The 27,821-nt window shown below is 41.6% G+C and overlaps 2 protein-coding genes and 1 long non-coding RNA gene across 4 annotated transcripts in view; 1 reads left to right on the top strand and 2 right to left on the bottom strand.

The window, feature by feature from the left end:
• The window catches only part of STIMATE (STIM activating enhancer), a 37,495-nt gene extending 18,489 nt beyond the window's left edge, over nt 1-19,006 (bottom strand). Inside the window, exons 1-2 of the mRNA XM_076346154.1 lie at nt 18,832-19,006; nt 375-423 (exon numbers count right to left, since the gene is read on the bottom strand). Coding sequence (XP_076202269.1) covers nt 375-423; nt 18,832-19,006 — 224 coding nt within the window. The remainder of the gene's footprint in view (nt 1-374; nt 424-18,831) is intronic.
• A 252-nt stretch (nt 19,007-19,258) lies between these two features.
• On the top strand, nt 19,259-21,252 carry LOC143163924 (uncharacterized). The gene is made up of 3 exons (XR_012995993.1): nt 19,259-19,516; nt 20,715-20,841; nt 20,944-21,252. It is a non-coding gene; the product is annotated as an uncharacterized LOC143163924 (long non-coding RNA).
• A 306-nt stretch (nt 21,253-21,558) lies between these two features.
• SFMBT1 (Scm like with four mbt domains 1) overlaps nt 21,559-27,821 on the bottom strand; it is an 83,907-nt gene continuing 77,644 nt past the window's right edge. For both annotated transcript variants that reach the window (XM_076346152.1, XM_076346153.1), the window contains exon 21: nt 21,559-27,133. In XM_076346152.1, coding sequence (XP_076202267.1) covers nt 26,993-27,133 — 141 coding nt within the window. In that variant the 3' untranslated portion in view covers nt 21,559-26,992. The remainder of the gene's footprint in view (nt 27,134-27,821) is intronic.

The raw sequence follows: 27,821 nt of genomic DNA, 5'->3' as shown, positions 1-27,821 counted from the left end.
AGGATAGCTACAGAACATGGAATTTTGTTTAAGCCCAGCTGAGAGCTTCTCGTAAGCTTACAGATGTTCAGATGCATCTTAGGGCAACTGTAAGTTTCCATCTTCAGGAGGAAGCACAACTTTCAGTTTTATGTCTAAATGCACATCTTTGTAAAGATTCCTGGAAGTGTTTAGTAAGAAAGAACTAGCAGGGAAAGATAACACAGAAGGTAACTTTCTCTTTGACTCATGCAGTCTGTAACTGGTTTTGTTCCTCACTGTCAGTCACCAATTTCTTGTCATCATTTTTTTTTTTTTAGCAAACAATCATTCATTCAATTTCTAAAACATGCAAGAAACAAAAAAATGTAAGAATAAAACACACAGAAACATACCATATCCTCCAGGGACGTCTTTCATGCTTTGGTTCTCTGAAGCGTTTTACTAAGAGGAAAAAAAAAATAATTGAAGACAACCAGCAACTCCCAAACCAACAAAAATATAGAAAAGTGAAAGAAAATCATCTTGCAGAAACGTTACATTCTTTGATAAATCAGATCTTACACAACTGCATTTCACTTTATCAATCTCTGAGGATACATTTTTAAAGAAACTGGCTCCCTTCCGTCACCTGCAAGTTTCTACAGATCCATCGTCTGACTGCCAATATACCTCACATGAAAAAAATAATCTATTACCGACCACTATTTCATTGGCCTTAGCTTTTATGACCACCCATCCAGAAAATTTAATTTCCGATAGTAAAGCAGGTATTAGAAAAAGCCATTTCTTTTGCTCACTGGAGACCAAAAGTCAAATTGGAAAGCATTCTCGCAATATAGGGGCAATCTATAATACCAGAAATAAATCAAGTGAATTAGCAACAGGACAAATATATTCTCTGACAAAGTATATTTATTTTATGGATGACGAATTAGACTTTTGTGGGCAAACTGAATTGCAAGCAGGACAGATTTTTTTAGTCAGATAATCCCTTCACAAAAAGGTTGATACTTGTTAACATTAAAAATTTTTAAAAACCCATTTTTAAAATTAACACCAACCATACAAAGGAAAAAAACAGACAAATTTGACTATTTCAATCTTGACACAGTTTACAATACAAATTGTTTGCGTATCTGATAGAAAGCTCCTCTGCACACCCACAAAGGAGGGGGAGCCTGAATCACACCCTGCCCAGCTAGCCCCAGGTCCATCCCAGGAGCCATCAGCCCATCCCAGGTCCACAAGCCCAGAGGAGCAGAAGCCCAAAGGCAGATGGGGAAATACAAATTATGGACTCGGAGGAAGGGACGGCTGTTCCAGGAGAGCCTCAGCCCCACCAGCCAGGGGTGACACCCGTCCTGGGGAGCCAGCTCAAGCATCTTTGGGAGGGAGGTGGTCAGTGCGTCAGGGTACGTACGGGACAGGTATGGGATGCAGAGGAAGAGAATTTTGGGATTGCGCAAGACTTACTATAGTTTGTTTAGGGGAGGAACCAAAGGCGGGGAAAGGGAAGGATCTAGATGACTCATGGAAGAACAAGAGTGGGAAAATAGAGGGATAAGGGGGTAAAAACACTCGCTCATATATAAACAGTGGCTGGTCCATACACTTGAATAGTCTGATCTGCAGCTTGTCCTATCTTCTTAGGAAATTCCATTTCTAACTCTTTCTGGGCAAGAAAACCTTTTTACCTTCTGGGAACACATGCTCAGCCCTGCCACAGGTCGGCCCTGGGGCAGGGAGCCGGGGCTGCCTCACTTCTGCTGGATCTGGCCTAATTCCGTAACACAGATTTATTTTCTGTTACAGCTGAAAAATACTAATTCTTTATATATTCCAGACAGACCAGAGATAACAGGGTAATGGAAAACCTTTCCACTAAGGATGGTTTTTATATATGGGTTTTACGTCCTTCTTCTGTCCAAGGTTCAGTGTCACTCACCAGTTCCTTCAGTGTAGGTCTTGAAAAATAATTATTTAGGCTCTTATTTCAGAAATTACCTCTTAAAAAAAAAAAACCTACAGAAATTTTAAGCCCCGATTCCCCCCCTCCCCTTCAACTTGCAAAGATTCTGTCTTAAAAGGCCCAAGCCATAGCATGTATAGGTCAGGCAAAATATCGATAGGTATTTTAACCTGGTTTTCCAGGTATTAGCAATGAATTTAAGTTTCAAATAGGATGCTGTATATAAGTTACGCTTACCTAGCTTACAAGCCTTTAGAAAACATTTTGGTTTATGAACCAATCAACTTTTTCACAAGTAAGGCAATTTTCCCCAAAGCCAACCGTCCTCATACAATACGGCATTAATATAATTACCCAAATGCCTTAAAAAAAAAAAAAGAAAAAATTCACCTCCAAGGTGGAGGGGCAGCATTTGCAGGGAGCACCAGGCTAACAACTTGCCATTTTACTGTCTGTCCTGTTACTGCTTCTGACAGCAGAGAGAGAAACTGTGTTTCACCCCCATATAATACAACCATTAGAAATTAAAAAGTGACAACAGGAAAAGACCGTACATTTACACCAAAGATAAAGTTGTAATAGCAACATTTGCCAGCAGTTTTATCTGTGAACAGCATGCCATAAATATAAAACTTCTGTTCAAAATGAGCAACACCCAGCTAAGTTAACCAGTTTGCTGTTTATGACAAGTCCTCTCCAGCCACACTATGGATTACTTAAGTGTCATTTTTGCACAACAACAGGAAGCCACAAAGCATCACAAAATAAATGCAACAAACAGAAGTTTCAACTTACTGTGGACTTTGTGCAAGATGCTTTTCTGCAGACAAAACCAAAATTAAACTGATAAGATTTACGTACTCCAGGGGGGAATTCCAAGCTTTGGCTTTTGTCTATTATTACTATGAAGAAGTTGTGTAAGCCAGTGGATTCATTTCTTTCTCTAAAGTATTCATACAAAAAACCATTCTGGAAGAGAATATTCAAAACCAATTCAACTAACACCATTTCAAATTTTATCCATACTGAGAAAAGACTTCAGAAGGTCCGTGTTTCTCTGGCCAATTCTGAAAATATTTCATTTGAGTTAACATTAAACAGGAGAGTTAACTTTGAAAGCCTCTATGGATGTCTTTCAGGAATGTATTAAATAGCTGATCACACCACAAACCTCTACCCCCCCCCAAACAAAATGAGACAATCTGTTTAAATGCTTTAGGAGTTGCTACCTGATGAATATGTACCTGTACACTTGAAAGCCCAGTAGATCCATATGAAACAGGGTTGTTTTCTCAGCCTGGTTTCTTGCAGCTCTATGTCTGTGAACATCAGGTATTTCTGACATACGCAGATATTGCCAGGTATTTTCCTGCATACCCCTGATGTGGTATCTGGGTTACGCTGCCTACCCAGCACAATATACTATCACATCAGAGTGGTTCAAGTTGAGAGCAATTTAACTTCTCCCCCAGCAAGGCAGCATGTTTTCTGCATGGCTGTATACAGCTGGGTCCTTCCCAGTAAGTAAACTGAGCAAAAAAACAACAGGCTGTAGATAACCACACTAGTAAGCTCAGGGTCCAGAGCGTGTTTGCTATTAATAAATTTATTTTGCAACCAAAAGCCAGCACACATTTTCAAATAAAGATTCTGTAAATTTTTTAAGCATCTATTGAATTATGAAGGGGAAAGCAATTCTTCCACTTGCCCTCCCCCAAAATATGTCATGATTGTAGTGCTCTCAGCCCCACTCACAGTTTCTCTTGGCAGTCTGCATTGCCTCACCGTAAACTCAGAGACATGCACTGGTGCCTGTGTCAGCTGACAGATGGATCTCAATCTGCCGACTTCTCACTGTGAGGAGGTGGTAGCACTCCATATGCTTCAATTCAGAGCGTTATACTCACACTAGCAAGAATTCACCATATTTAATATTAATTAACTAATAATGTTCAGAATTTCATGCTGAATTATAAATGAAGAAAGAAGTACTGCTTGTTTATACATTCAATGCCAGAATTTTTCAGGGAAGGAAATAAAAGCACTTCTGCCAACAAGCGTGTGAGCTGCCAGATGGACAGATAATAGATAAGCATAAAGCAGAGTATCACTAATGCAAAATTCAAGTTCATTAAACTGTCTTCCCGTTTCATTGAAATTCTAGGAATAATTAATGCCAGAGTACTGTGGAAGGTTTTCTAACAGTTACTTTAAAATAGGAGTTTTACAATCAGTATTCCAGAAAACTGAAGACTCCTAGGGAAAAATAAAGGCCATATATAAGAACAGAGACAAGAAATAAAGTAAAACCTCTCCAAACTGTCAATATGAAAAGCAACACTTGAATCTGTACTTGGAATTCAGCCTTTCCTTCTCTCCCTCCTTCACCTCCTCAAACAGTCCCACGGGAAATATTTTGCTGATGTGAAGTAACTTCAATATGGATTCAAGAACTCCAAGTTTCCGGATGGCTGCTCTTGTAGCAGCACAAAACTGGCCCATTTCAAACGTTTGAAATGTTTCTACGTATCATGTATTATTGCATTTCTTAGACACACGTTCCGGCAGTTCACAATAAGAATCTTTCTGATCCCAGTAAAGATCTAAGAAGATTTCTCTAGCTCATTAATTTGAAGTTCAAAAAAAGGAAAATAAGTTAAAGAATATTCAATGTTCGATGTCCTCTGCAGCTGTACTACAGTACCACTGTTCTTCTGAGGAGAGAATTGGCAATTTCACCTGTATTTCCAGTGCTTCTCAAAACTTTTTCAAAAATAGGTCAAAGACAAAGCACGTGACAAAATGTTTTGTCTCAAACTTCCTACACATTTCTGTCATCAGACCTCAGCAAAGTGACAGCTGAGCTAGCCAAACAAGAAGAAAACTAAAAGGAGGAAAGGTTAGTGAGGCTAAGAGCGCATTCGCATATCACACACGCAAACCTGCTCACATGCATGGGCAGTTTCAGCAAGGACGGAATCAGACCCTTCTCACACGTGCGCAGCCAACAGGCAGGAGGAAACAGCCACAAGTTGCAGCCAAGGAAATTCCAGCATGACAGAAGTAAAAAATACCCAATGAGAGCAATTAAACTCTGCAACAAGCTGCCCAGAGAGGGTGCAGTGACTTCAGTCTCATAGACCTTGAAAATTCACCTGAACAATGCTCTGAGCAAGGGGACATAGACTGGCCCTGCTCTGAGCAGAGGTGGGAGCAGGTGACATTTGGGGTCCCTTCCAACAAATATTGGTCTGTAAGTCTAAAAATCATCTTTCTGCGATATGACGCGTAAAAGCTCCAAGATATGAGCCAATTACCAAAGGACCAAAGTATGGCTAACTAAAAACCATACACACACAGGTATATATGCATGCACAGAATTTAACAGTGAGAAATCTGCTGTAGTTTGAGCTTCCACACAGTGTTACACCATGAGAGTGTTGAACCTCCTCCAGCAGGTTGGCTTTGCTGACTAGCGTGTTGCAACCAGACAGATCCTCCAACACAGCCCTCACAGCGCAAGACTGTTGTGATCTGCAGGGTTACTTTGATATTAATTCACATCATTTCCAACATTCAAGACAAGTATTAAAGTTTCCAGTAGAACGCCGTTTTGCTAACTATGTATGGAGTAACAGCTGAAGAGTTAAACCAAGCATTAGCATCCAAACTCGGAATCGGATGCAGAATTTCATATGGCTACTCTCAGACAACTGAACTATTTTCAGAACATTTGGTTATCAGGAGAACATATGCACCATAAATTTGATCCTGCAATTTCTAACCCTGTAAAAAACTTGTAAAATCAACTACATTTGCAGGCCAGATTTCAATTTTTTAAAATTCTATTTAGGAAGACTGTCAAAAACACTGTTCTGCTTGTTAGCATCAACACTTTTCCCACAACAGTAGGAACCACGTCTGTTACGAATAAGCACATGCACACTAATAATTCCTGACAATTCACACCACCATGGAATGACAATTGTCAGTGAATTTTATGTTACCTGTGATCTTTATCATACACTTGAACTTACCTCCCTTTCCCATTAGAGCAAGGCTTTTAAGAGGCTTGTCTTGCAGTTTCACTTTATCCCCCCATTATTTTCTTGGTAGCAGCAAAGAGGGAATAAGAAATTACAGATTTCCCCAAAATAGAGTTATTCCTTTTTTATATTAAGTTTGCAAGAAACAACATGCCTAATGAGAACGGGCTAAAACGATGCCTTACAAAAAGGTATACAAGTGTGTAAACTACATATCACTCAACTGCCAAAAGCTTTTGTGACACTTAGGAGCCCAAAAGCTTTTGTGACACTTAGGAGCCCAAAAGCTTTTGTGACACTTAGGAGCTCAGCATCTCCCTATATTCATAGTTTTAAAAAAATAGGAACACGGGCTGTGTGTGTGTTTAAAGAGAGGCAGTAAACGTGATTGCAAAAAAGACCAAAAGAACTAGTGTTTTGGTGAGCTTGCTGCTCATTTCTCCAGACAAAAAAGAAAATGCACTATGTTCTTGGTAATTCAATTTTTGCCCTACTGCAATTCTTCCTTCTCTTCCTATGCCCCATTAACTACAACTGAGATGCTGAAATACAGGATACCCTGAAAGTCTGCTGCTTATTTCCCTACATAAGAACCCCAAAATACTTCATTATATTTTTGCTTAATGACCTAGACTTGTCACCATTCTTGGACACCAATTATACTAAATCAGAAATTATACTGGGCTAGAGCAACTGATTTCCAGTGATATAGCTGTATTGGAGAAAGATACCAGGAACCATGGTTTCTTCATGGTGAAGAAAGTTATGGAATAACTCACTCAAAGGAAAATTTTGTTCTAGTCAATGTACTATGTAGTACATGAGCTCACCAGCTTTGCTTCCCTGCAAAAAGGATTTTTAAAACTTCTGTAAGACAGAAAACAGTATTAGCCATGCAAGTACCCAACCTCTTTTCTTAATTCCACTGCGTCCTTGGCCTCACTGTTTCCGTAGGGATACGTGTGTAATTAAGAACTTGTCCATTAAAAACAGTTACCCAGGGAGAAACTTTATAGAAATGCTGAACACAAAGTTAAATGACCCAGCTAGTTAGTTATTCAGAGAGATCGTAAGACTAATGATTCAGTGTCTGGACAGCCGTGCAGTACCTGCAAACCTGCAGATCTTATCCCAGTCTCTTCGTTCCAATGGCAGCAGTTAGAGTAACGTTGTGGCTACAGCTTTTAGGCAGCAAAAGCTTTGTGACAGTTAAACAGGTCTGACTGGCACTCTTGTTAGAACAGAGAACAAGGGACTTTGTTTTACTGCAAAGTTAAATATGCTAGTGCCAAGCATCAGCCAAGCCCAGCTATCTCATGACCAGGGCTCTTTTGTCTCAACACAGATGACAAAAGATGATGGAAAATTATGTGCCAACACTGGATTTCACATATCACATTTATCAAATGGGCAGCAGTGCTTGCTGGATAAACACTGGAGAATTACAGTTACTGCAAGTTACCTCTGTAAAAACATTTACTTCCCACCTGTTGCCACACCCAGCTAAAAGCCTATCTGTAAATTTTGTCCCTACAAAGGTTTTGTGACAGCTAAGGGAACTGCTATCACAAAGTGAAGTTCCGCTTCACAGTGCAGGGGAGGAGAGGACAAATCATTATCAGAAAAAAAACCCCAACCAAAACCCCCCCAAAAACCCTGCTACCTGAGCTTTGGAATAAAACAGACAATATTGCTTCTTCAGGAAGGGCAGCGAAATGCATTACCCAAGGTTGGTGAGCTTTTTATTCCTAACACGTACATATTTTAAGCTCACTTTCCAAATGCTTAGCTTGTAAAAACTGGCTGGGACACACACAAATAAGTCATATTACCTGTCGCATACAACACAGTCTAAGACAATTTCACCAAGGCTGATCTCATGCACCCTGGTAGCACATGATAGCGTGGTTCTGACAGAAGCATTAACTTGGCTGTCAATAAAGGAAACGTGTGCCTTAGCAGAGCACGCAGCCCAGACATACCACATCAATAGCCGCTGTAATTGAGCTTTTTTCCCTTATTTTTTTAAAGGGTAAAGCTTACTTTTAAAATGGCTAAACCAACTTAACAGACAAAGAATTAGACACAAGTTCTCACTCTCAATTGCTAACCTATTTGCTATCTCCCCAGAAAGAGCAGCACTTTAGAAGTCAGAAAATGCATGTAATATGTACTATGTAAACAAAAGTATTCAGCCCTTTACTTCCTGAAAGACATGCCAATGCTATAGCAATACTAAAAATAAAGGGTTGCAAGTAACTGCTTTAAGAACTCTAAGGTAAAAAGCACAAGTAGCTTAGGAAGTATTTATCCACATATTAAAGTTATAAGACAAGATTTGATCTTAGAGACTGGCATTTGTTATCTTTGCATTTAGCATAAATAGCACTGTTCGGTCAAGGTGTGCTCTATTTGAAAGGTCATAATACATCAGTTTCTCAGCACTTGCAGGGACAGAAGCATATACTATTGTTTCCTCAACAGGTATGAGATAGCTGAAGCAAAGCAAATCTAAGCCTCCAGTACGAAAAGTGCCTCTAAGATTGGCTTTAGAAGTTTAATACACAGCCCTCTGGCAAACACTTTTATACTCTGAACCAGGTGTTATTAAACAACTACCAAAAAAGGTAGGTTGCTAGAGAAACAGACAGCCCATTCCTACCATGCGATACATACACCTAGTGAGAGCTGAAAAATAGTCTGCTGCGTTTTGTGGATTTTTTCTATTAAAAATAAGAACCATTTGAGAAATGTGAATTATTTAGTACAAAACAAACAGAATCAATCCATATTAAAGTGCACTAAGCAGCAATTTACGATTCACAACACCATTTTCACGTACAGCATTCACAAGATCACTCAATAATACATGAAGCTTTCCTAATGTTATGAGTATGACAACAGACCTCAATGAACTTTAAGTCATTCAAGCCAGTTGCTTTAAACCAGCTCTTGGGAACTGACAGAACTGCCAAAGCACAGCTACAAACTCACTCATCATTCATTAAAATATTAATTAAGCCAGTAACTGTAGCAGTTTTAAAAGCAGAAAGCAAACCCAAAATGTATGTTCAGATATACACAAAAAATGTAAAAGGAAAACTGTTTCCAGTTGTAGAAAATGATAAACAGCAAATATATTAAATCAAGGAGGCCAAAGGCAGACGTACACTATATGTTTCGAGTCTAAATTCTAAATAGCTTTGCTTACCAGATTCATTCTTCCTAGGCTGCTGAAACTATCGAAGCATTGAATTGCAAGCAAGACACATTTCACATAACACCAACTGTTAAAAAGAACAAAAGATACACAACCCACTTTCATACATTCTCTTTACACACTATCAAATATCATGAAAGGAGAGTCAGTGGCCAATTATGCAGACTTCTTTGATATAACATATCTAACAACTAGGTATTCACTGCATAAATTAAATTTCTGAAATCAAAACGAAAACATGTAATAATTTGTACATGCATGAGCATTCTTTTTAATGATAAAGCTTCATACTTCCCAATATTTGTGTAAGTTTCGTAAAAGCTTCACAACACCAAAACCTAATGCCAGCACTAAAAACATATTGCCATGAGAAAGCTCGAGTTTTTAAGATCAGATGGAGGAGGTGGGGTTTTTTTCCCCCCTGTTTAGTTGTAAAGCTCATTAGACTATTTCATCTTCTAACATTACAATTACCTTGCAAAGAAAGCATTAAAACCCTATGCATATAAACTAACATACACTGTTAGTCACACCATCTGCCTCAAAACAAGAAAGGTATGCTGGAAGTTGTTGCACAGTAGCTTTTCCAGCACAAGAAAGAAAGTAAAAGCAATTTTTCTAAAAAGGAACTAAAATTTTGGAGCATAATATCTTCAAAAATTATTAGAGACAGAGGATATATGTTGTTAGTTGTGCGTAGTTGGTTGTAATTTTAAAGTAATTTTTGTTCCATGGGAAAAAAAAAAATCGGTATTTTTGACAAATGGAGAAAAGATAACTAGAGTGGAACAACAAAAAGCAAGCTGTTTCTGTAAGTACTCATTCAAGGTGACTGGCTAGCCTGTCCAAAATTGATAAGATGAACCCTATAAAACAGTATTTGGCCAAGTTCTGAGCATTCAAGCCCAGAACAATGATTTCTTTAAGTTTTACCAGATACCAAACTGATGTCAGTCCTATAAAACTTACTGTTAAACTTGAAACTCTTATCACTGACAATTTCTAGTTACTTTCATTGGTTTGTCTCTTTCAACAGTGTCAGTGGAGCACAGCAACGGAGACAATCTCAGACAGAAGTATACAAATAGACTTTCTGTCACAAATCTTCATGTCCTAAGCACCTTGCAGCTTACAGGCCGGCTGCTTCCCAAGTCGTCCTGAGCTCTACTTAATGCCCTGCGACCAGATAAAACAAGGAAACGTAGTACTGCGATCCTCTCCTCTCAGGTGAGCCAACACGATTAATCGCTACAAGAGGAGGAATGGTTGGTCTTAGAATCTGGGGTAGCCAAAAATGTGACAGAAGTTAAGATGACCAAAGTCAAAACATTTCAAATTACAAAAACATTTGATTATTAAAAAAAATAGCAACATCTAGAGAAAAAAAACCATCATGAACAACAGAAAAAACAAGTTTAGTACCTTCCTTGGGATGACTTTTCCCTACTCTATGTCAGCATGCCTGCGAACTAACTTACACCTGGAACCATGAATCCAAACCATGAATGCGAGCTATGAGGAATTTGAACTATGAATCCATTTTAGCACGTTCTCATCCTGAACATTCATTACATATGACAACATATGTACGAGGTTATGACAACAAATATATATAAAATGTGTGATTCAGGGTCAGTGGTAGAAAAACAGGTCTTCAGTATCTTGAGCAACAGTGCAAACAAGTTTAATTATTCCTGATTAAACCCTAAAACCTCTTCCCTATACCACACCACCTGCAAAGGCAGTCTCATGCAAGCTCCAAGCTTATATTCAGTCTGCCAGTGAGATTTAACGTACTAAGTTTCATAGGGAATACATTTTGCTGTGATCAAGAAATCTCTGAGAATGCGAGGCATTTCCTACCAGCAGGCATGAGAAAGCAGACCTGATTTTTTCATTTCATGAACAAAATCCACACAGATAAGACCTTGTAAAATACCAGTTTAAGAATGCAAACTTCATTAATAATGAAATTAGTATCACTGCAGAACGCAAAAATGCTACTGTGTATTTGTACAAATCAGCTCCTTACAAATTTAATTATAAAACACTAGTCATGAACATATTCATTATGCAGTTTACAGTTAAACAACAGTCTAGCTAACAGTCCAGAAGTTAGTTCTAATTAAACACAGCTTCAGAGTTTCTGGATAATTTATCATTTTAATAGTTTACAAATGTCAACATAACTTATCCTTTTTCCTAAACATTTCACGTGAATGACATGCGTAATTATACTTAGAACAATCTCATTATCTGGAGTACAATTATATCCAGCAATCAGCTGGGTAATAAGAACATGTAATACGTTCTGAGCCAAGAAGACAGAAGGGCATCAGACAACTGTTAATGAAAAGTACAACTTACTTGCAGATTACAGATTGTCTAAATTGATACCTTTTTTTCTTCTTAACTTTCACTGGCATGGCATTTCGAGAATAGTTGCTGCATTTAGCGACACTAAAATATTCATGACCTGACACGATCAGGACATTAAGCCACCCAATAAAGTGCTATTAAAATCTATATCTAACAAAGAATCGGACATTTTGCAAACACTTTTAATCAAAAAACCCCCAATGAAGTGTAGTTTAAGCAGGACTAAATGTTATGAAAACATGTTTCTCCTATTGTCAGTAAATGCAAAGACACATACCTAACTACGCTACAAAACAAGATTGGTCTTCTGTTTTCAAAATAGAAAACAAGTCCAAAATTGTTATTCCTAAATTCATTTCAGGTTATTTGCTTCACTTAAAAAAGGATCAGCTGAGCAGTTCCCAAGACTATTATTGCTTGCTTTTGTACAACATGAAATTTGTCAGAAAGACTTGTCTTTTTCTGGAGAGCTCACAATGAACAGAATCTATCCCAACTAGATACTTCATATATTAAAGAGTACTACAGTATCAGCATGGTAAAAGAAAGCAGTTTACTTAACTAATTTACCCACGTGGTTGCAATTTTTTTTCCTGCTACGGCTCCTAGTGCATCTCTCATTTTTGTCTCAAGCACGGATGTCAGAGACACCGAAAGGACTGATGATTTATTTAAAACAAACAAGAAGCAGCCACGTAACATAGATGCAAGCGATACCTCACCATCTGGGGATAACAAAACACTCGATCATCATAAGGCATAATTTACTTGGCCGTGACCAAAGTGACCTCACAGGCCTTATTCTGAGTCCCGCAGCCACGTAACCTGCAGAATAATAGCTACGATAGCCCACTAAGATACTGATCGTTGCTAATTACCATGGATTGGGCCCGAAGGGGCGAGAGGATAAAACACCTTCTTTCTACTACCATGGCCCCACCCTGTGTCCTCCTCGGCCTCCAGCCAGGCAGGGGGGGCCCGCACCGCCCCCCCCCGGCAGCCAGGCTGTCCGGTCAGAATACCGTTTACTTCACATACGCAGCCCCGAGCTAGAACCCAGCCCTGAATCCGAGGACAAGCTCCGCGGGCAAGGGGACCGCAGCCGGACCGTGCCGGGCGCCCGCCCCGCTGGGGCCTCAGCCACCCGCTTGCTTTCAGATGAAAAGGTCCTGCTACTTCCACGTTCTGGACACCCCCCCCCCCCCCATTTTAAAAATTTACCCTCCCTTCGCTCCCTCCCCAGATCTTGCCTTTAACGCAGTTCCATAGCATCTCTTGCTAGTCCCCTCAGCGGCATTCATCCCCATTGCCGTGACCACCGTGAAAGTGGTCTTTAAAGCCATTTCAGGCTGCCTAATGCTAGGTAATCCCCAAATACACACTGGAATGCAAGCTCTGCATATATCTGGCAATTCACCAGGAATGTGCACTTGTGAAGAGTCCCAGGAGAAAGAATAAAGTGCATTTGACAAAGCGTGATCCAGTGTGTAAGTACAATACTGTTCATATTTGCATAAATATGAAATATACTATTTGTGATTTGAAACTTCTGTATGAGACGAGTTTTAAAATCAGTCGCTCAAAGAACATTTTCCGAGGTGGTCCTCAGCAAGTCACTTCAACACTCAGTACTGCGCCACTCAGAGCAAATACATACAAGGACGGGATATTATCAAGTCGGGATAATATCAAAAGTCTTTTAAAATAATGCCTCAATTAATAAAACACCACCTTGCTACCAGGCCATTGCCCTACACCTTAGGAAACTGCCATGTAAAATGAACTTGGTACTGTTACTCAGAAGCCTGTATTTCACTGCTGATGTTACGGGGTATCAAAATCAACTCCCTGCCAACTGTCTCATTTTTTAAACCTCCTCAAGCAGAGAGAAAATTGCTATGGAAAACAACTGAAAATCACATGCTTTGGTTCTTTTGTATCTAATAGTTTTCTTTAATCTGACTTGGGTTTTTTTTTTTTTGAAAGGACACTGGAATTCCTTTTATTCCTTCTCAAGTCCCTGCTCCCCAGAACATTATTCCCCGTAATAATACTCCCCTACCTTGATGAAAATATGAAGTCATTCCTCTGAAAAGTGTATTTTTGCTAAAGCGTTTTGAATTCTACTAAACTACCTACTAAGATAGCTTATTATATGAAGAAGCACTCATTTTCCTTGCATGGCTTATCAGGTGGGAAAACCTCGCTGTAAAGTAAACTGTTGTTAAGGATGTAGTTTTTAAGGTACTTCCTTCAAGGCACTGCAAGCAGAGAGAGGACCTTAGAAGACAGAAACAATTCTTATAAAAGATACTATATTAAATTTTTTTTTTTAGCTGTGACCCTCAACAGCAAACCCACCTGCTCACTTATTCACCGCACCTGTACCCAATCACTTCACTTTTGTTAACACAGAAGCTTTTACCCTTCTCAGTGCAAGTAGACACAAACTGTAATAAAGCCATAAAAAGTGACAGTCCCACATACTTTGGTCTCCTTAACAACATATTTGTATTTTCCCCACAGATGGACACAAACCTTTTACCTGCAGAGGACCAAATGACTCTTCTATTTCAGTAATTCATCAATACGACTCACATCTGGTTTCTCAGCCATTCCTAAGTATCCCGAAACAAACATAGCCACGCTCTGATAAGGTATCAACCTTCAGACAAACAAGCTTAATAAATAAAGTACATATTCAAGATGAAGTACTTGAAGCAGTTTGTGTCAGACAGGGTAAAGTGATGGGCAGTGGGTTTTTCCCCATACCCCTCTACAGGTTTGGCTAATAAAAATGCTATTATTTACAACTGTGCCTACATCATACACGGGTGGGAATACTGTGCTAACACTGATCTCTAATCATTCACCATAAAAGCCTAACCAGAGAATGCTCAGAAGGTGCTTGGGGCTACTGACAAAACACATCGTATTACACAAAAATATTTAAAACCAGCTTTGTGGCATCAGTAATAAAAACCAACTATTGCACCAAAAAAAACCCCAAAACAACTAAGAAGCAACTTGTCATTTTAAATCAAGATCCCTATGAAATAAGATACAAGCATTATAATGGCAAACTTTGGAAAAATACTACCTTTGGCTTACTGACCTGAAGTATAAACACTCACCTCTTCCATCAAGAGAAACCCATTAAGACTTCCTGTTATGAAGTGGCTTGGCTTAAATAAACTAGGGCGGAAAATAATGCATACTTAAGCAGGAGGGACAAGAGCAAAATTAAGCAACAGACTTCAAGAAGAACAGGCTAACTGACTTGAGAATTAGCGGTCAGAATCCAGAAGGGCTGCCAGTCCAAGCAGATCTGCCAAAGAGAGACAGTTTTTAATCAATTAGTTCATTTTGATAGGGAGTTAGAGCCTGTGGTTAGGAGAGACGCAGCAGAAGTCATCTAGCCCAACTTCAGCACGACTTTCGATGTACTAGACCATCTGAAGTGTCTGGGTGAAACTGTTTCAATGTGCCTCTTCCAGCTGAGAGCTGAACTCAGAGCAGTTAAGGTGAATTCACAGTGATTAAGGACAACACGCTAGTGGGTTCCGATAGTATTAAGTATGTTCACTGCCGATTCAGACAACAGAAGAGGACCTCCCTTCTCCAGTTTGTGAACAACCCTTTACACGGAGAGCAGGAGGATAGCATCTGGGGGGCCTTGAACAACTTACAGCAATAAAAACAAATGCAAACTTCTACTCCTCGGTTAAGGGGGTGAGGGATTCTCCTGTAAAATCCCAGGACAGACGATAACTAGCTAAACTATCTTCTACGAGAAAAACATTAGGGGTTTACAACAGGTTGTATATTTGAATCTGAAGATAATAGAACAAAGTCAATCCTTTAAAAGGCTTACCTCTGAGGCAAGACAGTAAGTTGAACTGTTCTTTATTCCTTGTGCAACAGAACAAAGAGGCAAGAGCTACAAAGAAAAGGAAACTTCAGATTTCATTTCAAATGATCATTTCGTCAGCTCAAAGTGAGAAATTCTCTGCCTCTGTCACTTCTTGGTTGTGTGAACTTAGTAGTGAGGGGACACACAGGGTAGGCTGATAATATGATTGGGGTAAAAATCTTTCTTTGAAGTATTAGAAAACAGTCACAGCAATGCAGTTTCTCTGTCAGAGAGTCACCACATCTTCAACAAATTACAAACCTGACACTTAACTATATCTTAGCCCTTAAAAGATCAAGTTTAACTGATGTCATTGGCAGGTCAATTGATAGCATAACTTTACAGCAATTGGATAGGTGCACACACAAGAAGGTGGCAAACTGCAGTGTCAGATCTTAAACAATTTTGCTTTAACAATACTCGTTCAGTCATTTGTAGATGAACATCTACTAATGAGGCACAGAAAAGGTCCTCCTCCTACAGCTAGTTACTATGACCAGGAAAGAAAAAAAAAAAAAAAAAAAAAGAGTTCTTTGTTCCACTGAACGCAAACATGGTAAGATTTATCTAGAAAAGGGCAAGTCTGGGTCATCCTTTGATTCAGCCACTTACCAAAAATTTATATTCTTTACATGTCAAATCAAATATTTTTCAAAGTAAAACAGCCTCTGTGCATAAAGAGCAATTGTACAACATACGTCCGTTGCTGTTACTTTAATTTCTTTTTCTACAGAGGGTTCTGCACCATTAATCACAACCAAAGTATTAGAGTATCTCCTTCTAGGGGTCCCTTTAAAAAAAAAAAAAAAGCACAAGTGACTTGCCCTTTATAAATTAAATTTAAATACCAGCTAGTCATGCGTCTTCAGTTCTCTGACTTTTTATGGAGGAGAGCTGGGGAAGCAATACAGCCGCATACAGAGAATTAATGCTATTCAAAAGGGAGGCCCGCCTCTGACCTGACAGCGGTGCCACTTCTCAAGCAGTCCCTGCCTACAGCCACTTCTTTCTTCCTCAGCGCTACCACCTCTGTTGTGCCGGACAGCTAGAGGGCCACAGCAAGGAAATACTCCGGCTTAAAAATAACCACATCTCCCTGTTTATGTTTCTTGCTGTATCAGTTCTGTGATCCAGCTCCAGAAGTTGTGTCATCCCTTCTGCCACAGCAGCTCAGGGACAGGAACAACTGTGTATGTGTCGAGGTGACTGCTGAAGAGAGGTCACACTCTCCCTCCTGTTCTCAGCCACAAGTTCCTGCTTCTCTGTCACATCAGATCTGTCACGTGGATCACAAAAAGTCCAACCCGTTGAGGTAACTTCTAAAGGTTTTGGAACAACATACCAGATGTTCTGCATGTGATATAAAAAGGATAGAAACATTCAGACAAAACTAGCAGACAGAACAGAACCATCCCCTCCAGCATAGCACAGCACTTAACCGAGAGAGAACTGCTCTTTTACCAGCGTAACTGGTCCACGCGGTGGGGCCAGCTTCTCCTGCTAGGCGAGAGGCCCAAAATAAAGTGGATGGGAAGGTGGCTGTCAAAACTGGGAGAAACATACCTATCCTTCTGTTTTTAAATGTAAGCACGACAAGTTCCTACTTTTTTGCTCTAATCTCCTTTGGAGACAGATTCCTTTTCTCACCAGTACCACTGCAAGGACTGGCTACCTTCCTTTCACTCCCTTCTTCCACAACTGCAAGCACTTCACTGATAATCTCCTAATAGTTCATAGTTTAAAAATATCTAACCAAAGTTAGGAACTGCAGCTAACAACTAGGCTTTCATTTTCCTAGTCCATACTTTTTGTATTCACTTTTTCTTATCTTCACTAAGTATTCCAGTGTTACTGTAAAATGCATAAAAATAAGCGATACTATTTCTAGAAAAAAGATACTATCCTGACAAATAACGTGTAGTTCTTCATCTTTTGATGCACAATCCGTAAGAATTATGTATTTGTGCCTCTTAATTCCAAAAACAACAATGTGTACACATCATCTTCTTAAAGAGAGGCACTTTTGTTTGGAAACTGCTAAAACTCCTAATTATGAGGATGCTCTGACTGACCAAATGTTACACCAGTGACTACTGTTGTCGTTCAGTAACATAGTGATGACTGCCACATGCATAGCTTTTCTAAGGGGAATGCAATTGTTAACCGTGATTGAAACACTAAAGTATGCAAATACAGTGCGTTAGCAAACTTTTGACTTAACCATAATAGCGTGACACTATTATGAAAGGGCATCAGGTCAATTCTAAGGTAAACAGGATCTTGGTCTTTAGATCAGTCAAACTGTAACATACTTGTAGCTGATGTTCCCTTTTTCCTCCCCCACGTTTTGTTAACAGCGACTTCATAGTCAGCTGAGTAATGGCACTGGGCTATTTTTTTTCCACTCCTCAGCCGAAAGGACACTAACTACAGTATGGGACAGAGAGAACTGCTCCACGTTGCTGTGATTCCCTCAGAGCAGGCAGGGTTGGAGTCACTACGGCCTCCAACCTTTCTTGCCTTTCCACCAGACTCAGATGAGCAGCCTAATACTGCTCATCAGCTGAGCTGCTGTAAACACGAGCTCACCTCCTGCTCCAACTCCAAGGCATAGCACATACTCTAAGCAAGCACAGCATAGTGCGTTGTGATCTAAGAAAGTGTGTCTTACTTTGCTGTTGATGATATGACAAGGTACACTTGCAGTAAAACTGATAGAGCCTAACCCTTTTCTTTTGTGTATTCTAAACCCGAGTGATTCCGCACACACCGCCACATCTTGCCGGCTGGATTCAAAGCAGAACACATGCCCACCCCCAAAGCGATAAATTGTATCAGCATGGGTGCGCATTAGGAAAGCAAATTTCTTGAAGTACTTGAAACACGGTCTCTCAGAAACAACTCTGTTCATCTTAAACATCTCCCTTCGAAGCCCGTCAGCCGTTCCCTCAGGCGGCACGGCTGGTGCTAACACCCCACTCCCGCCCTGCAGGGCACAGACCCCCAGGGGGGCGCGGGGAACAGCGGAGAGGCCTCCCCGGGCTGCCGGGCCGCTCCAGCTCACCCGGCACCAACAAAGCCCCGGCCCCGGCCCTTCACGGCCCGGCCGGGAGCCCGGGACAGCACGGCGCTCCGCCCGGGACGGCCTCGGGACACAGCAGCGAGGTCGCGGCACCATTACCCAAGCCCGAGCCCGAGCCCCCCGAGGAGGAAGGGACCGATCCGGCCGCGGCACGCCCGCGCCCGCTCACCGCCCGCCGCTGCCAGGCCGCGCGGAGCCGGCGAGGCCCGGAGGCCGAGGCCCGCCCCCGCCGCCACTCACGCATGAGGGTGCTGAAGGCCACGACGCCCAGGAGCCCCTGCAGGAAGATGCCGAAGCTGTCCATGAGGGCCCCGTTCTCGCAGCCGCGGTCTCCCGACCCCGCCGCCGCCCCCCCGCCCGGCTGCGGGGGGCTGTCGGTGAGGCCGAGGCTGCCGTTGGGCGGCGGCGCCCCCATGGCGAGGCCCGGCCAGCGCCCGCCTCAGCGGCGCATGGCGGCGGCGACGTCGCGACCGGCGGGCGAGGCCGCGCCCCCCGCCCCGCTTCCTGCGCCGAGCCGCTCGCCCCGCTGCGTCACCGGCCGCGCCGCTCTCCCATTGGCCGAGCCCCGGCCCCGGCGGAGCCGCCCGCTCCGCTCCGCCCCGCCCCGCCCCGCCCCTCAGCGCCGCCGATTCCGCCAGCGCCGGAGGAGCGGGGTCGCGGCCGGCGGGCCGCACCGGGTCGGCCCGCGCCGGGGGCAGGGGGCTGGTGCCGGCCGGGGAAGGACGGGACGCGCCCGGCCGTCTTCCACGGCCGGCTCCCCCTCAAGGGAAAACCAACACAAACCCCAAACCGAGTACTGCGGCCGGCAGTGCCGCCAGAAAAGGGTTCCTTCCCCCCGCGCACCTTTGCGGTAGGAGGGAGCGGAGAGCTCGGAACACCGGCTTCAGGCGCCGTAACGCCCCCCAAGCCTTCCCGTGGCTGTCAGGTAAGAGCCGGCAGCCAGCCAGGCAGCTCCTGAGGCGCCTGGGCTTCATCCACCAGCGCCCAACACTAGCAAAACGCCATTTGCCTCCAGCATCCAAACGGACTTCTAAATTGCACTGTAGCCCCAACAGACGAAACCCTGGGTCAGAACCGCACCCATCCGAGGTTCTGCTTACCCAACAGCTATAGCTCAGACCCACAGGTCAGGGAAGTCTGACATCAAACTAGAAAGAAAAAATTATGACCTGTATTCTTTAGCAAAAATGTTTCTTCTTTTAAAAGGGCAATCACTGGCACAATGGATAAAACATAACATGTCAGCATTTCCATTTAGAAAATGTACCCGTTGACCAGTGAGTCTGACTGATCCCATCACACCGTACCCTCTTAATCACAAGGCAGAACTGCGCTCAAGTTTAGGTTCTTATTTTTGAGTGCGGGATCAAGCCTAGGTCACGTCGCATTGTAGTTTTTTCTTACGCTGCTTCTGGAATTTCTTTAAATAATTAAAATCCCAGTCTAAATATGAGTTCACTTGTAAGTACGACCCCGAAAGGACAACATGTTTATCAGAAAACTAAGCAGAGCACATGAAGCAACAGTTGTTCAAATAATGCCGTTTGTTGCATCTATCTTACAAACCCACCTATGTGACTGTCCTTCCCGGCAAGCGATGCCAAACAGTACTGGCACACAGCAGCGATTTCTCTGGTATTTAGGCTGTACATAAACATCTGGAAGTTGCAGCTAGAAAAAGAAATGCTCTCAATTCTCTGACTTAGAGAGCACACGGCCAAAATGCACTGTCCGGTGCCTCTGCACCCCATGTCAACGCTCCTCTGCTTTGAGCTGCGCCAAAAGCAAGTGGTTCAGGAATGCAGTTATCTACAAGAAAGGGCAAGGACCCAAGTAAGTTACTTGTTCCCCCCCTTGCACACAGGGATCACAGCCAAGCACCACACCCCAAACGTGGCCCAGGAGCAGTTTTTAAGCTTTCATGGCTGCTCCTCAACGTTACGTGATCCACATACATACCTGACCTGGATGCTTATACTGGTTAAAGATTTACCTAATGCTTTTTACACACAAAATTTATGTTTCAGACATGAATCTGGAAACATAACTTGAAAGGCTTATGCCTCCTGTTACTCCATATTCCATGCTTTTAATAGATCATTTCCCAAAAATACCTCTTCAAGGGTTTTCAGCTCCTCAGGCCTCCTACAAGCCCTTCTGAAACCTGTGGCAGACAAGACGACGCTGCCTCCTGATATGTGCTATTCACAAGCCTTCAGCTTTCTCTCAAGTAGACAGTGCTCTGTGAAGGCAAGTAAAAGATTTACCTTAAATCCTACATATTTATAGATATTTAAAGACAGTGTTAAGCAAATCAGTTTCATCCCACTCCTATGCGTTTTCTGCACCCAGTATAAAATCAGCTCAAGACAACTGAAGCGCAGCTAAGAAACAAGCGCCAAGGAGCACACGAGTACAATCTGTTGGAACGCCAAGTAAGGAAACAAGAACTTTGCAAGGCTGACCTGTTTCTGAAACATCCCGTGGACCTTCATGCTATTCAGAAAAAGCAAAGCCAGCTCTTTGTGAAATTTCAACTTGTCGGGATAGCGTTAACCTTTACAAAACCATCCAGAAGGAGCAGCATCTGCAAGGTTTGCTTCGGATTGTACAAAGCAGCTCCTTATGTTCAAACAAAGCAATAAAAGAAAATTACCCTGATTTGTAGGTTCTGTCCTCAGCGCCTGTGAAACACAGTACATTAGGCTCAGCATCCTGTGAAACACAAAATCTGTTACCTTAGAAGAAGGCTTAGAGAAACAGGATTCCTGCATTTGAGGGAACGTGTATACAACCCAATCAAGCTCTTAACATGAAGCTCGTGCAAGTGGTATTTATGTGGTCTGCATTTACCTTTTATGAAAGTAATGGAACATGCTATACAGTTTTCCCCACACTTTTGTAAGATGGAAAATTGCTCATGATAAGCAGCAGTATTTATCATTATATTAACACCAAAGCCATCAGTAACAGTTTAAGTATCTTTTTTAATTTTCTTACAACCACTTAAAACTGTCATATACCACAAACTTATGTACACTATTTACAGACAAAACAAGCAAAATATCCATCCAAAATATTTTTAAAAAAATCCTCTGATTAAATTGTTACACCTGCTCAAACAATGGTGGGACTTAATAGGCATATTTTCTTGTGCATGTTTCTCTTCCATGTAGTACTTCAGTCTCACTGCATATATATATATTTTTAAAAGTTAAAGAAAGATAAAACAACAAGCAGAAGGGACACAACACAATATGCATTTAAATCTTTGTTTAAGAACAAGCAGCTAATTAAAAAAGGCAAAATACAGGAAAAGTGCATCAGTTCCAATGAGTTAGTATAAGGAAGAGGCCCACAGGTGGAGAGCAGGTACCCTTTAGGGTAGAGTCTCCTGGAAGACCTCTGATTGTCTACAGAGATTATTTAAAATTTATTTTAAAGAGCAATTAAAAAAAAAGAAATGAAAGAGGAGAGGAGAAACATGACACCCAGAACTTTTTTTTCCACGAGGCTTCTTGGAAACTGGTGCTCAACAACTTCCAGAGTGGGCAAGAGTTCATTTGTGCCCAGACCTCATTGTTCATTCACACAACTTGAGTGAGCCGTCCCCGTGTCTCAAGCAGAAGGCCTGTTCCTCTTGAACTGTGCAAGGCTAGAGGACTTCACAGGCTCTGTGCCCATGTTTGTGCTAAGTCAGTTAGACCTACTGCCTCTGAATTTTGTCAGCGCAAGACCTGCTCGCTTCCATGGCTTAAAGCTAAGCCAAACACTGCTGGCTTTGCACCTAACAGAGTAACTTTGTCTTCTCATCAAAAAGTCCATTTATATGTCTGGTGCATTTCAGAACAACAGATGAGACGTTGAGGAAGCTAGAAATGACCATGGAGACAAAGCGTCACTAACCTTAACTCATTTTTGCTATATTTCATACAGATTTTTTTTTTTTTTTTTTTTTTTGAAAAACACGTAACAATAAAAGAGGCTTGTTACATCTGGTGTTCCCAAGTCCCACTCTAATCCTTCACCCAAAAGGCTGCCTTTGAAAACAAGGCTACATGCATGTTTGGGGAAGGTTGGCAGCACTCTGAAATACGGGTTCAGCACACAATCCCTTTGAAATGGAGCCTTCAGCCAACATTTGAAGTCTCCTGACAGAGCCTATGCCTTTGTGCTTAGCTACTTTTAGGTAATTTCAGCTCACAGTAGGCAGTAACCAGTCTGCCACTATGTGACAGGACTGGTTAAGGAGTAGCTTTGTATAGGATCATCATATTTTTGGCTTTCCGGTAAGGCTACTTCATCTAGTAACTTCTCCTCTAACAACAGATTTGGTCCAAAGGTATCCAGTCTCCAATTTGAGCTTGATAGTTTTGAAGTCTATGCCATTACATTCAAGAATCTCACAAGCCACTTTGCCTTTTGCTAACAACGTACCAAGTCTTTGTACTTTATACAGAAGAATGGAGTGCTCAGTCCAATCAACTGTAAATGTATGTACGCTTCTGTGGACCTAGCAGCTAAATACTCCTTCCCTCCTTTAAAGCATTATTGGAATCAAGAATAAACACTAGCAATTCCTAAAACAACAACAAAATACTGCTGAAAGTTGTGACAAGAGAAAGTAATCTTAACAACTACTCCTGAACTCTGTATGAACGGTTTCCATTAATGCCAGGAGAGACTGCAAACACTCCTGGAGTTCTATACAACACACAAATGAATCTGCCTTTTATTTCATTCCTCAAAGAGCAACTTTCAGAAATGCTTAGCGTTAGAAAAAAAGTAGTCTTCATTCACCAAGATCAGTGCTGTACCTTTCCTCTTCTGGAAGGATTGCTTTCAGTTTAGGATGGACTGCAAGCTGCTCGTGCTTTGGGGGATAATTCTACTACATTAACCTTCCATGACATTTTTGGAGGTCAAATACTTCTCTATTATGGACTCCTTGTGCAGAAAGCAAGCTATAGTAACTCAACAAAATCTTTCTGCCTAACAAGGCTAAGCTTAGTGCAGTACGAGTGCCATATGGAGGCACCACCAGGTTTCTAAAGCTGTGATGTGCAAAACCAAGACTGTACAATGCATATGAAAATAAGACAAGCAAGAAAACAAACCCTCAATGGGTCAGCCAAAGGACATCTCCTTTCACCATCCACATAAACAGTACACGAGGCCCAGTGGAGGGCTGGTTTTCTTGTACTGAAGACATTTGTGCAAGACAACACTGCCTTTCTCCTGGACTCCAGCTTTGTCATATCTTATGGTGAATGGATGTGGTAGAGGAGAGCACAAATCCCTGAAGCCTAAATTACTGCAGTCCCAGCAACTCCTGCTGGTGAAACATCGGTATCACCCAATGCCGAGCGTCAGCCATCGGCTACCCAAAATCCAGTTTTGAAGAAACAGAGCAACTAAAACAGCACGTGAGCCGATTTCAAGTCATGTTGGAATAAGATGAACAAATGTAAGTGCAGTTGTGTCATCTGCCACGCATAGAGAAAGAGGAACTTGAAACAGAGTCAAGTAGAAACACCATCCATCAAGATAAAGCCCCAATTATCCCTTTTAAATCCAGCAATAAAACAGAGTGCATTTTTTCCAGGAAACAGAGTGTACAGTACCCGTGTGCAGCATAAAAACATTTCACAAATAATGAAAACATCCCTTTTGAAAATCTCAACAAAAATAGATCCCATTGGGACCAGACTGTCAGTGCCTCCCAAAACAAGGCAGAAAAATCCAGCCTATAAAACATGCCAAAGGTGACCAGTAAGTATCCCACTATCCTCTGAAACTGCTGACTGCTTTATTTACTGAGAAAAAGAAGTATGACATTTGTATTTAAAACCCTAGGCGCCGTGTTAACAGGTTCACTAAATTACCCTTTAAGCTCTGTTCTCTCTCCTGACAACTACTTAAAAAGACATCTATCTGTCCATGGGGAAAGGTGGAAGCAACATCCCTTGGCTATGCAGGTCAATTCTGCTGGGCATCAGTGCCATAGAATTCTGGAAACCCTGAAGAATGACAAATATGATCCAAAAGCATCATCTTCCAGCCCAGAAGTTCTCTGCTGGTCAAATTTCTCAAGACAAGACGCTGACAGCAAAGCAGCAATGTTTCTTTCAAAAATTTTTTCAGGCCTAATGGCTTATCACTGAGCTTGTTCTAAGGGAATGGAGTACAGGCGGATGACCTAAGCACAACACGAAGAGCCAAAACGTCCATTTATTGGCCATGTATCTGGTGTGAGAAAGAAGAAGGGGCACTTTGATTTCAATTTAATTATGTTTTCGGACTCTGCTAACAACTTGGGAGAAAAAATTGTCCTAGCTACTCACCGCCCTCCCTCAAGAATACTCAGCTAGTAAACAGTCTGTCTGACATTTACATTTCGATTCTGGAATGGAAAAAAAAAATATCTGATTTTAGCACTTCCGTAAATTGTTCTGCCTTGACTAGGCAGTTATTCTAAGGGGCAAAAGAAATAAACCCCAGTTATTTAGCTTTGCTTACTCTAAACAGTTTTCATCGGAGGTAGCTCCCTCTCAACACCTATGTGGCAGACAGAGACACACAGATTGTGCAAATTCAGCTCTTCGTTTACAGACAACCTCCTCACTGAATCCTACAGCTCACAGCATCAGAGTAACCGATCACATTAGGCCTAAGAGACACCTGAATCAATCCATTTGACCAGAGTAACCACTGTTTATCAGAAACCAGCAAATCCATCTTTCCTAAACGAATTCCTGCAGTGAGCACCTTCCTACCTCAAATGCCTTAGTATGCCAGGGGCTTTCTGCAAAAATGGATTTGAATAGGAGATAAAGGACCAGGGCTGCACACATAAAGCTCCTGCCTGTGCTCCTCCCTGTGCTCCTCCAAATACTCTTGAGAACAGGCAGAGTGAACGAATGCAAGCCATCTGAAACCTAATGCTTATTTGATGCAGCTCTTGAGCCTGATGCAAGTTTCCCACATCTTTAATGGAAAGTAAGGTAAGCCCTGTTACTTAAAGTGTAAAGCTAAGGTCTACAGCAAGTGGCTGATTGGGTTTTATTACCCTGGAGAAAATTAAAATCAGCAGTTCATGGTACTGTGGGTCTACTGATGGAACTAGATGTCCCCTCTGGTCCTTTTCCTTTTCTCTAAAAAAAGCACACAACCCCCTTCCCAACCCCCCACATTTTCATCAAGTCTGATCCTGAGCAGCTGTAAATAGTTAAAAATACAAAATCATGCTCATAAGACAGTTTCCAGTATGCAAACACTGGCAGAGCTAAGTTGCAGTCCTCTATCGATTGCAGTTTTCTTAGTTTATTCTCTAAAAAGATGTTCAGGTAGCAAAGCAAAAGTCTGCTGACAGGCTCTGTGTACGTGGCCCAATTGTTTGCTATAAGAAAAAGGAAATAACCTCACACAATTAAAAAAAAAAGAAAAAAGAAAAACACAGAAAATGCAGAGGCACTTTCTCTTTCCTTCCTTTTTTCCTACAGCCTGTCTGTAAGAGAAGTGCAAAATAATTCTGTTTTCTGACATGTGAGAAAAAAGTAACATCCAGGTTAAGCCTACACAGGTTTCAGCTAAAGCTTTGGAACAGAAGCTCTGTGTGCTGATACTGATTTGTACTCCTGACATGCCTACAGAAGAGAGACTGCTGTGCAGCTACAGACGATTTGTCCAGAAGTAGTTCCCTCCCTTTTTAGTTCATCGCTTCTACTGTTCAGGCTACAGAGGTAGTAAAACCAAAATGAAACAAAACCCCAATAACAACGAAACAAAAACCCAAAATAAACAAAAAGAAAAAACCCCGAAGGAACCACACTCTTGCTATACTGTACATTCAGAACCCCGTGGCCGCATTGTTGTCCTAACAATGAACAAATTCATTAAAAAACTCAACATTAACACACGAATGTGCAAAGAGCACATTCCAAAGCCAGTGCTGTGGTAAAGCAAGTGTTCGTCCACAGGGAGGGAAGGGGATTCTGTGAATCATCAGGAACAGAGAAAGGTTATTTCTGGCAGCCTACATGCTAACGTAAACAGGATCTGTTTCTCCTTTTAAAGTTCCGTGCCAACAGAACTATTGAAATGTCATTTCCCACCAGAGGAGACTTTTCTGTAATCATTAAAAAATACATTAAAAAAAGGGAACCATAGAGCAAGAGACTATTGTGTTCCCGAGCTGGCAGCTGGTAGAGTAGCCCCTGTATTTGCATTGGCATTTTGCTCCAGATGTTGTCTTCCTTTTGTCAAAGTGAAAAACTGAGGCTGACAGATGCTCTTAGGCCACCAGGGCCCCAGTTTAACTTCATTTGGCTTTCCTTGCTAGAGAGAAAGGAGCATGTTTTCGTAGTTGTGCTTCAAAGGTCCACTTCAACTTGGCTGCTCCTCAGTTAGCAAACTGCTGGTAAAAGGCAAGTTTGACCCTCTCAATGTGATGGCAAAGTTTAATAGCTGGCCCAAGCTTCAAGTCCATACACTCCTGAACGGTGGGCAGGGTCAGCAGCAGCAGTGCCTGGCCATCGATTTCCTGTCAGAAGACAAAAACTCCATAGTGACTTTGCATTTTTATTTTCCCTGCTCCTTCAGCTTTGACTTGCTGTAATTTCAGATTCATGACCATTTGTGAATTAGACGTTTCTTTCATGCTACTCCAGGCAGCTTAAAAAAAAGAAAATCTCTCTTTCTCAAAACAAATTAACTCCTTTCTTAAACTGTCAGCTCAAATTCACTGGCTAAGGGACAGAACCTCATAAGATGCTATTTTTAGAAAATAAACCTAATAACAGAAACCAAGAAAATTTAATGCAGAAAGTCACTTTACCTAACCTCTGCATCTTTCTAGAGAAACAGAGGTTCTACAAGGAAAAGTACATCTTCTGGAACATCTGTCATAAACCATACTCATCACCAGCTCCAGTACTACAGTTTTGATAGATGATGGTTTTTTATGGCAAATTTTAACCAAGATGCAAGAACAATGTTAACTTGACTCATGTTTGTACTCTAGTTGTCATACTTCAACACAAAAATGTTCACTTGTGCAGCTGTACAACACTGTGATACCTGCAGTTAGTCTGCAGAATGGAAAACATGTATAATTTGGAAAAATCAACACAAGTGGCAAAACTGTATCTCCTAGAAAACAGGCTCCTGCCTTCATGCTGCTTGGTTGTAGGCATTCTCTATAGTTTTGGGATTCGGATGCCCCACAGACC

The sequence above is a fragment of the Aptenodytes patagonicus genome, chromosome 8 (assembly GCF_965638725.1).
Source record: "Aptenodytes patagonicus chromosome 8, bAptPat1.pri.cur, whole genome shotgun sequence".
In the NCBI taxonomy this organism is placed as follows: Eukaryota; Metazoa; Chordata; class Aves; order Sphenisciformes; family Spheniscidae; genus Aptenodytes; species Aptenodytes patagonicus.
Note: the sequence above shows the minus strand (reverse complement) of the source record. Positions and strands in the feature narration are given on the sequence as shown.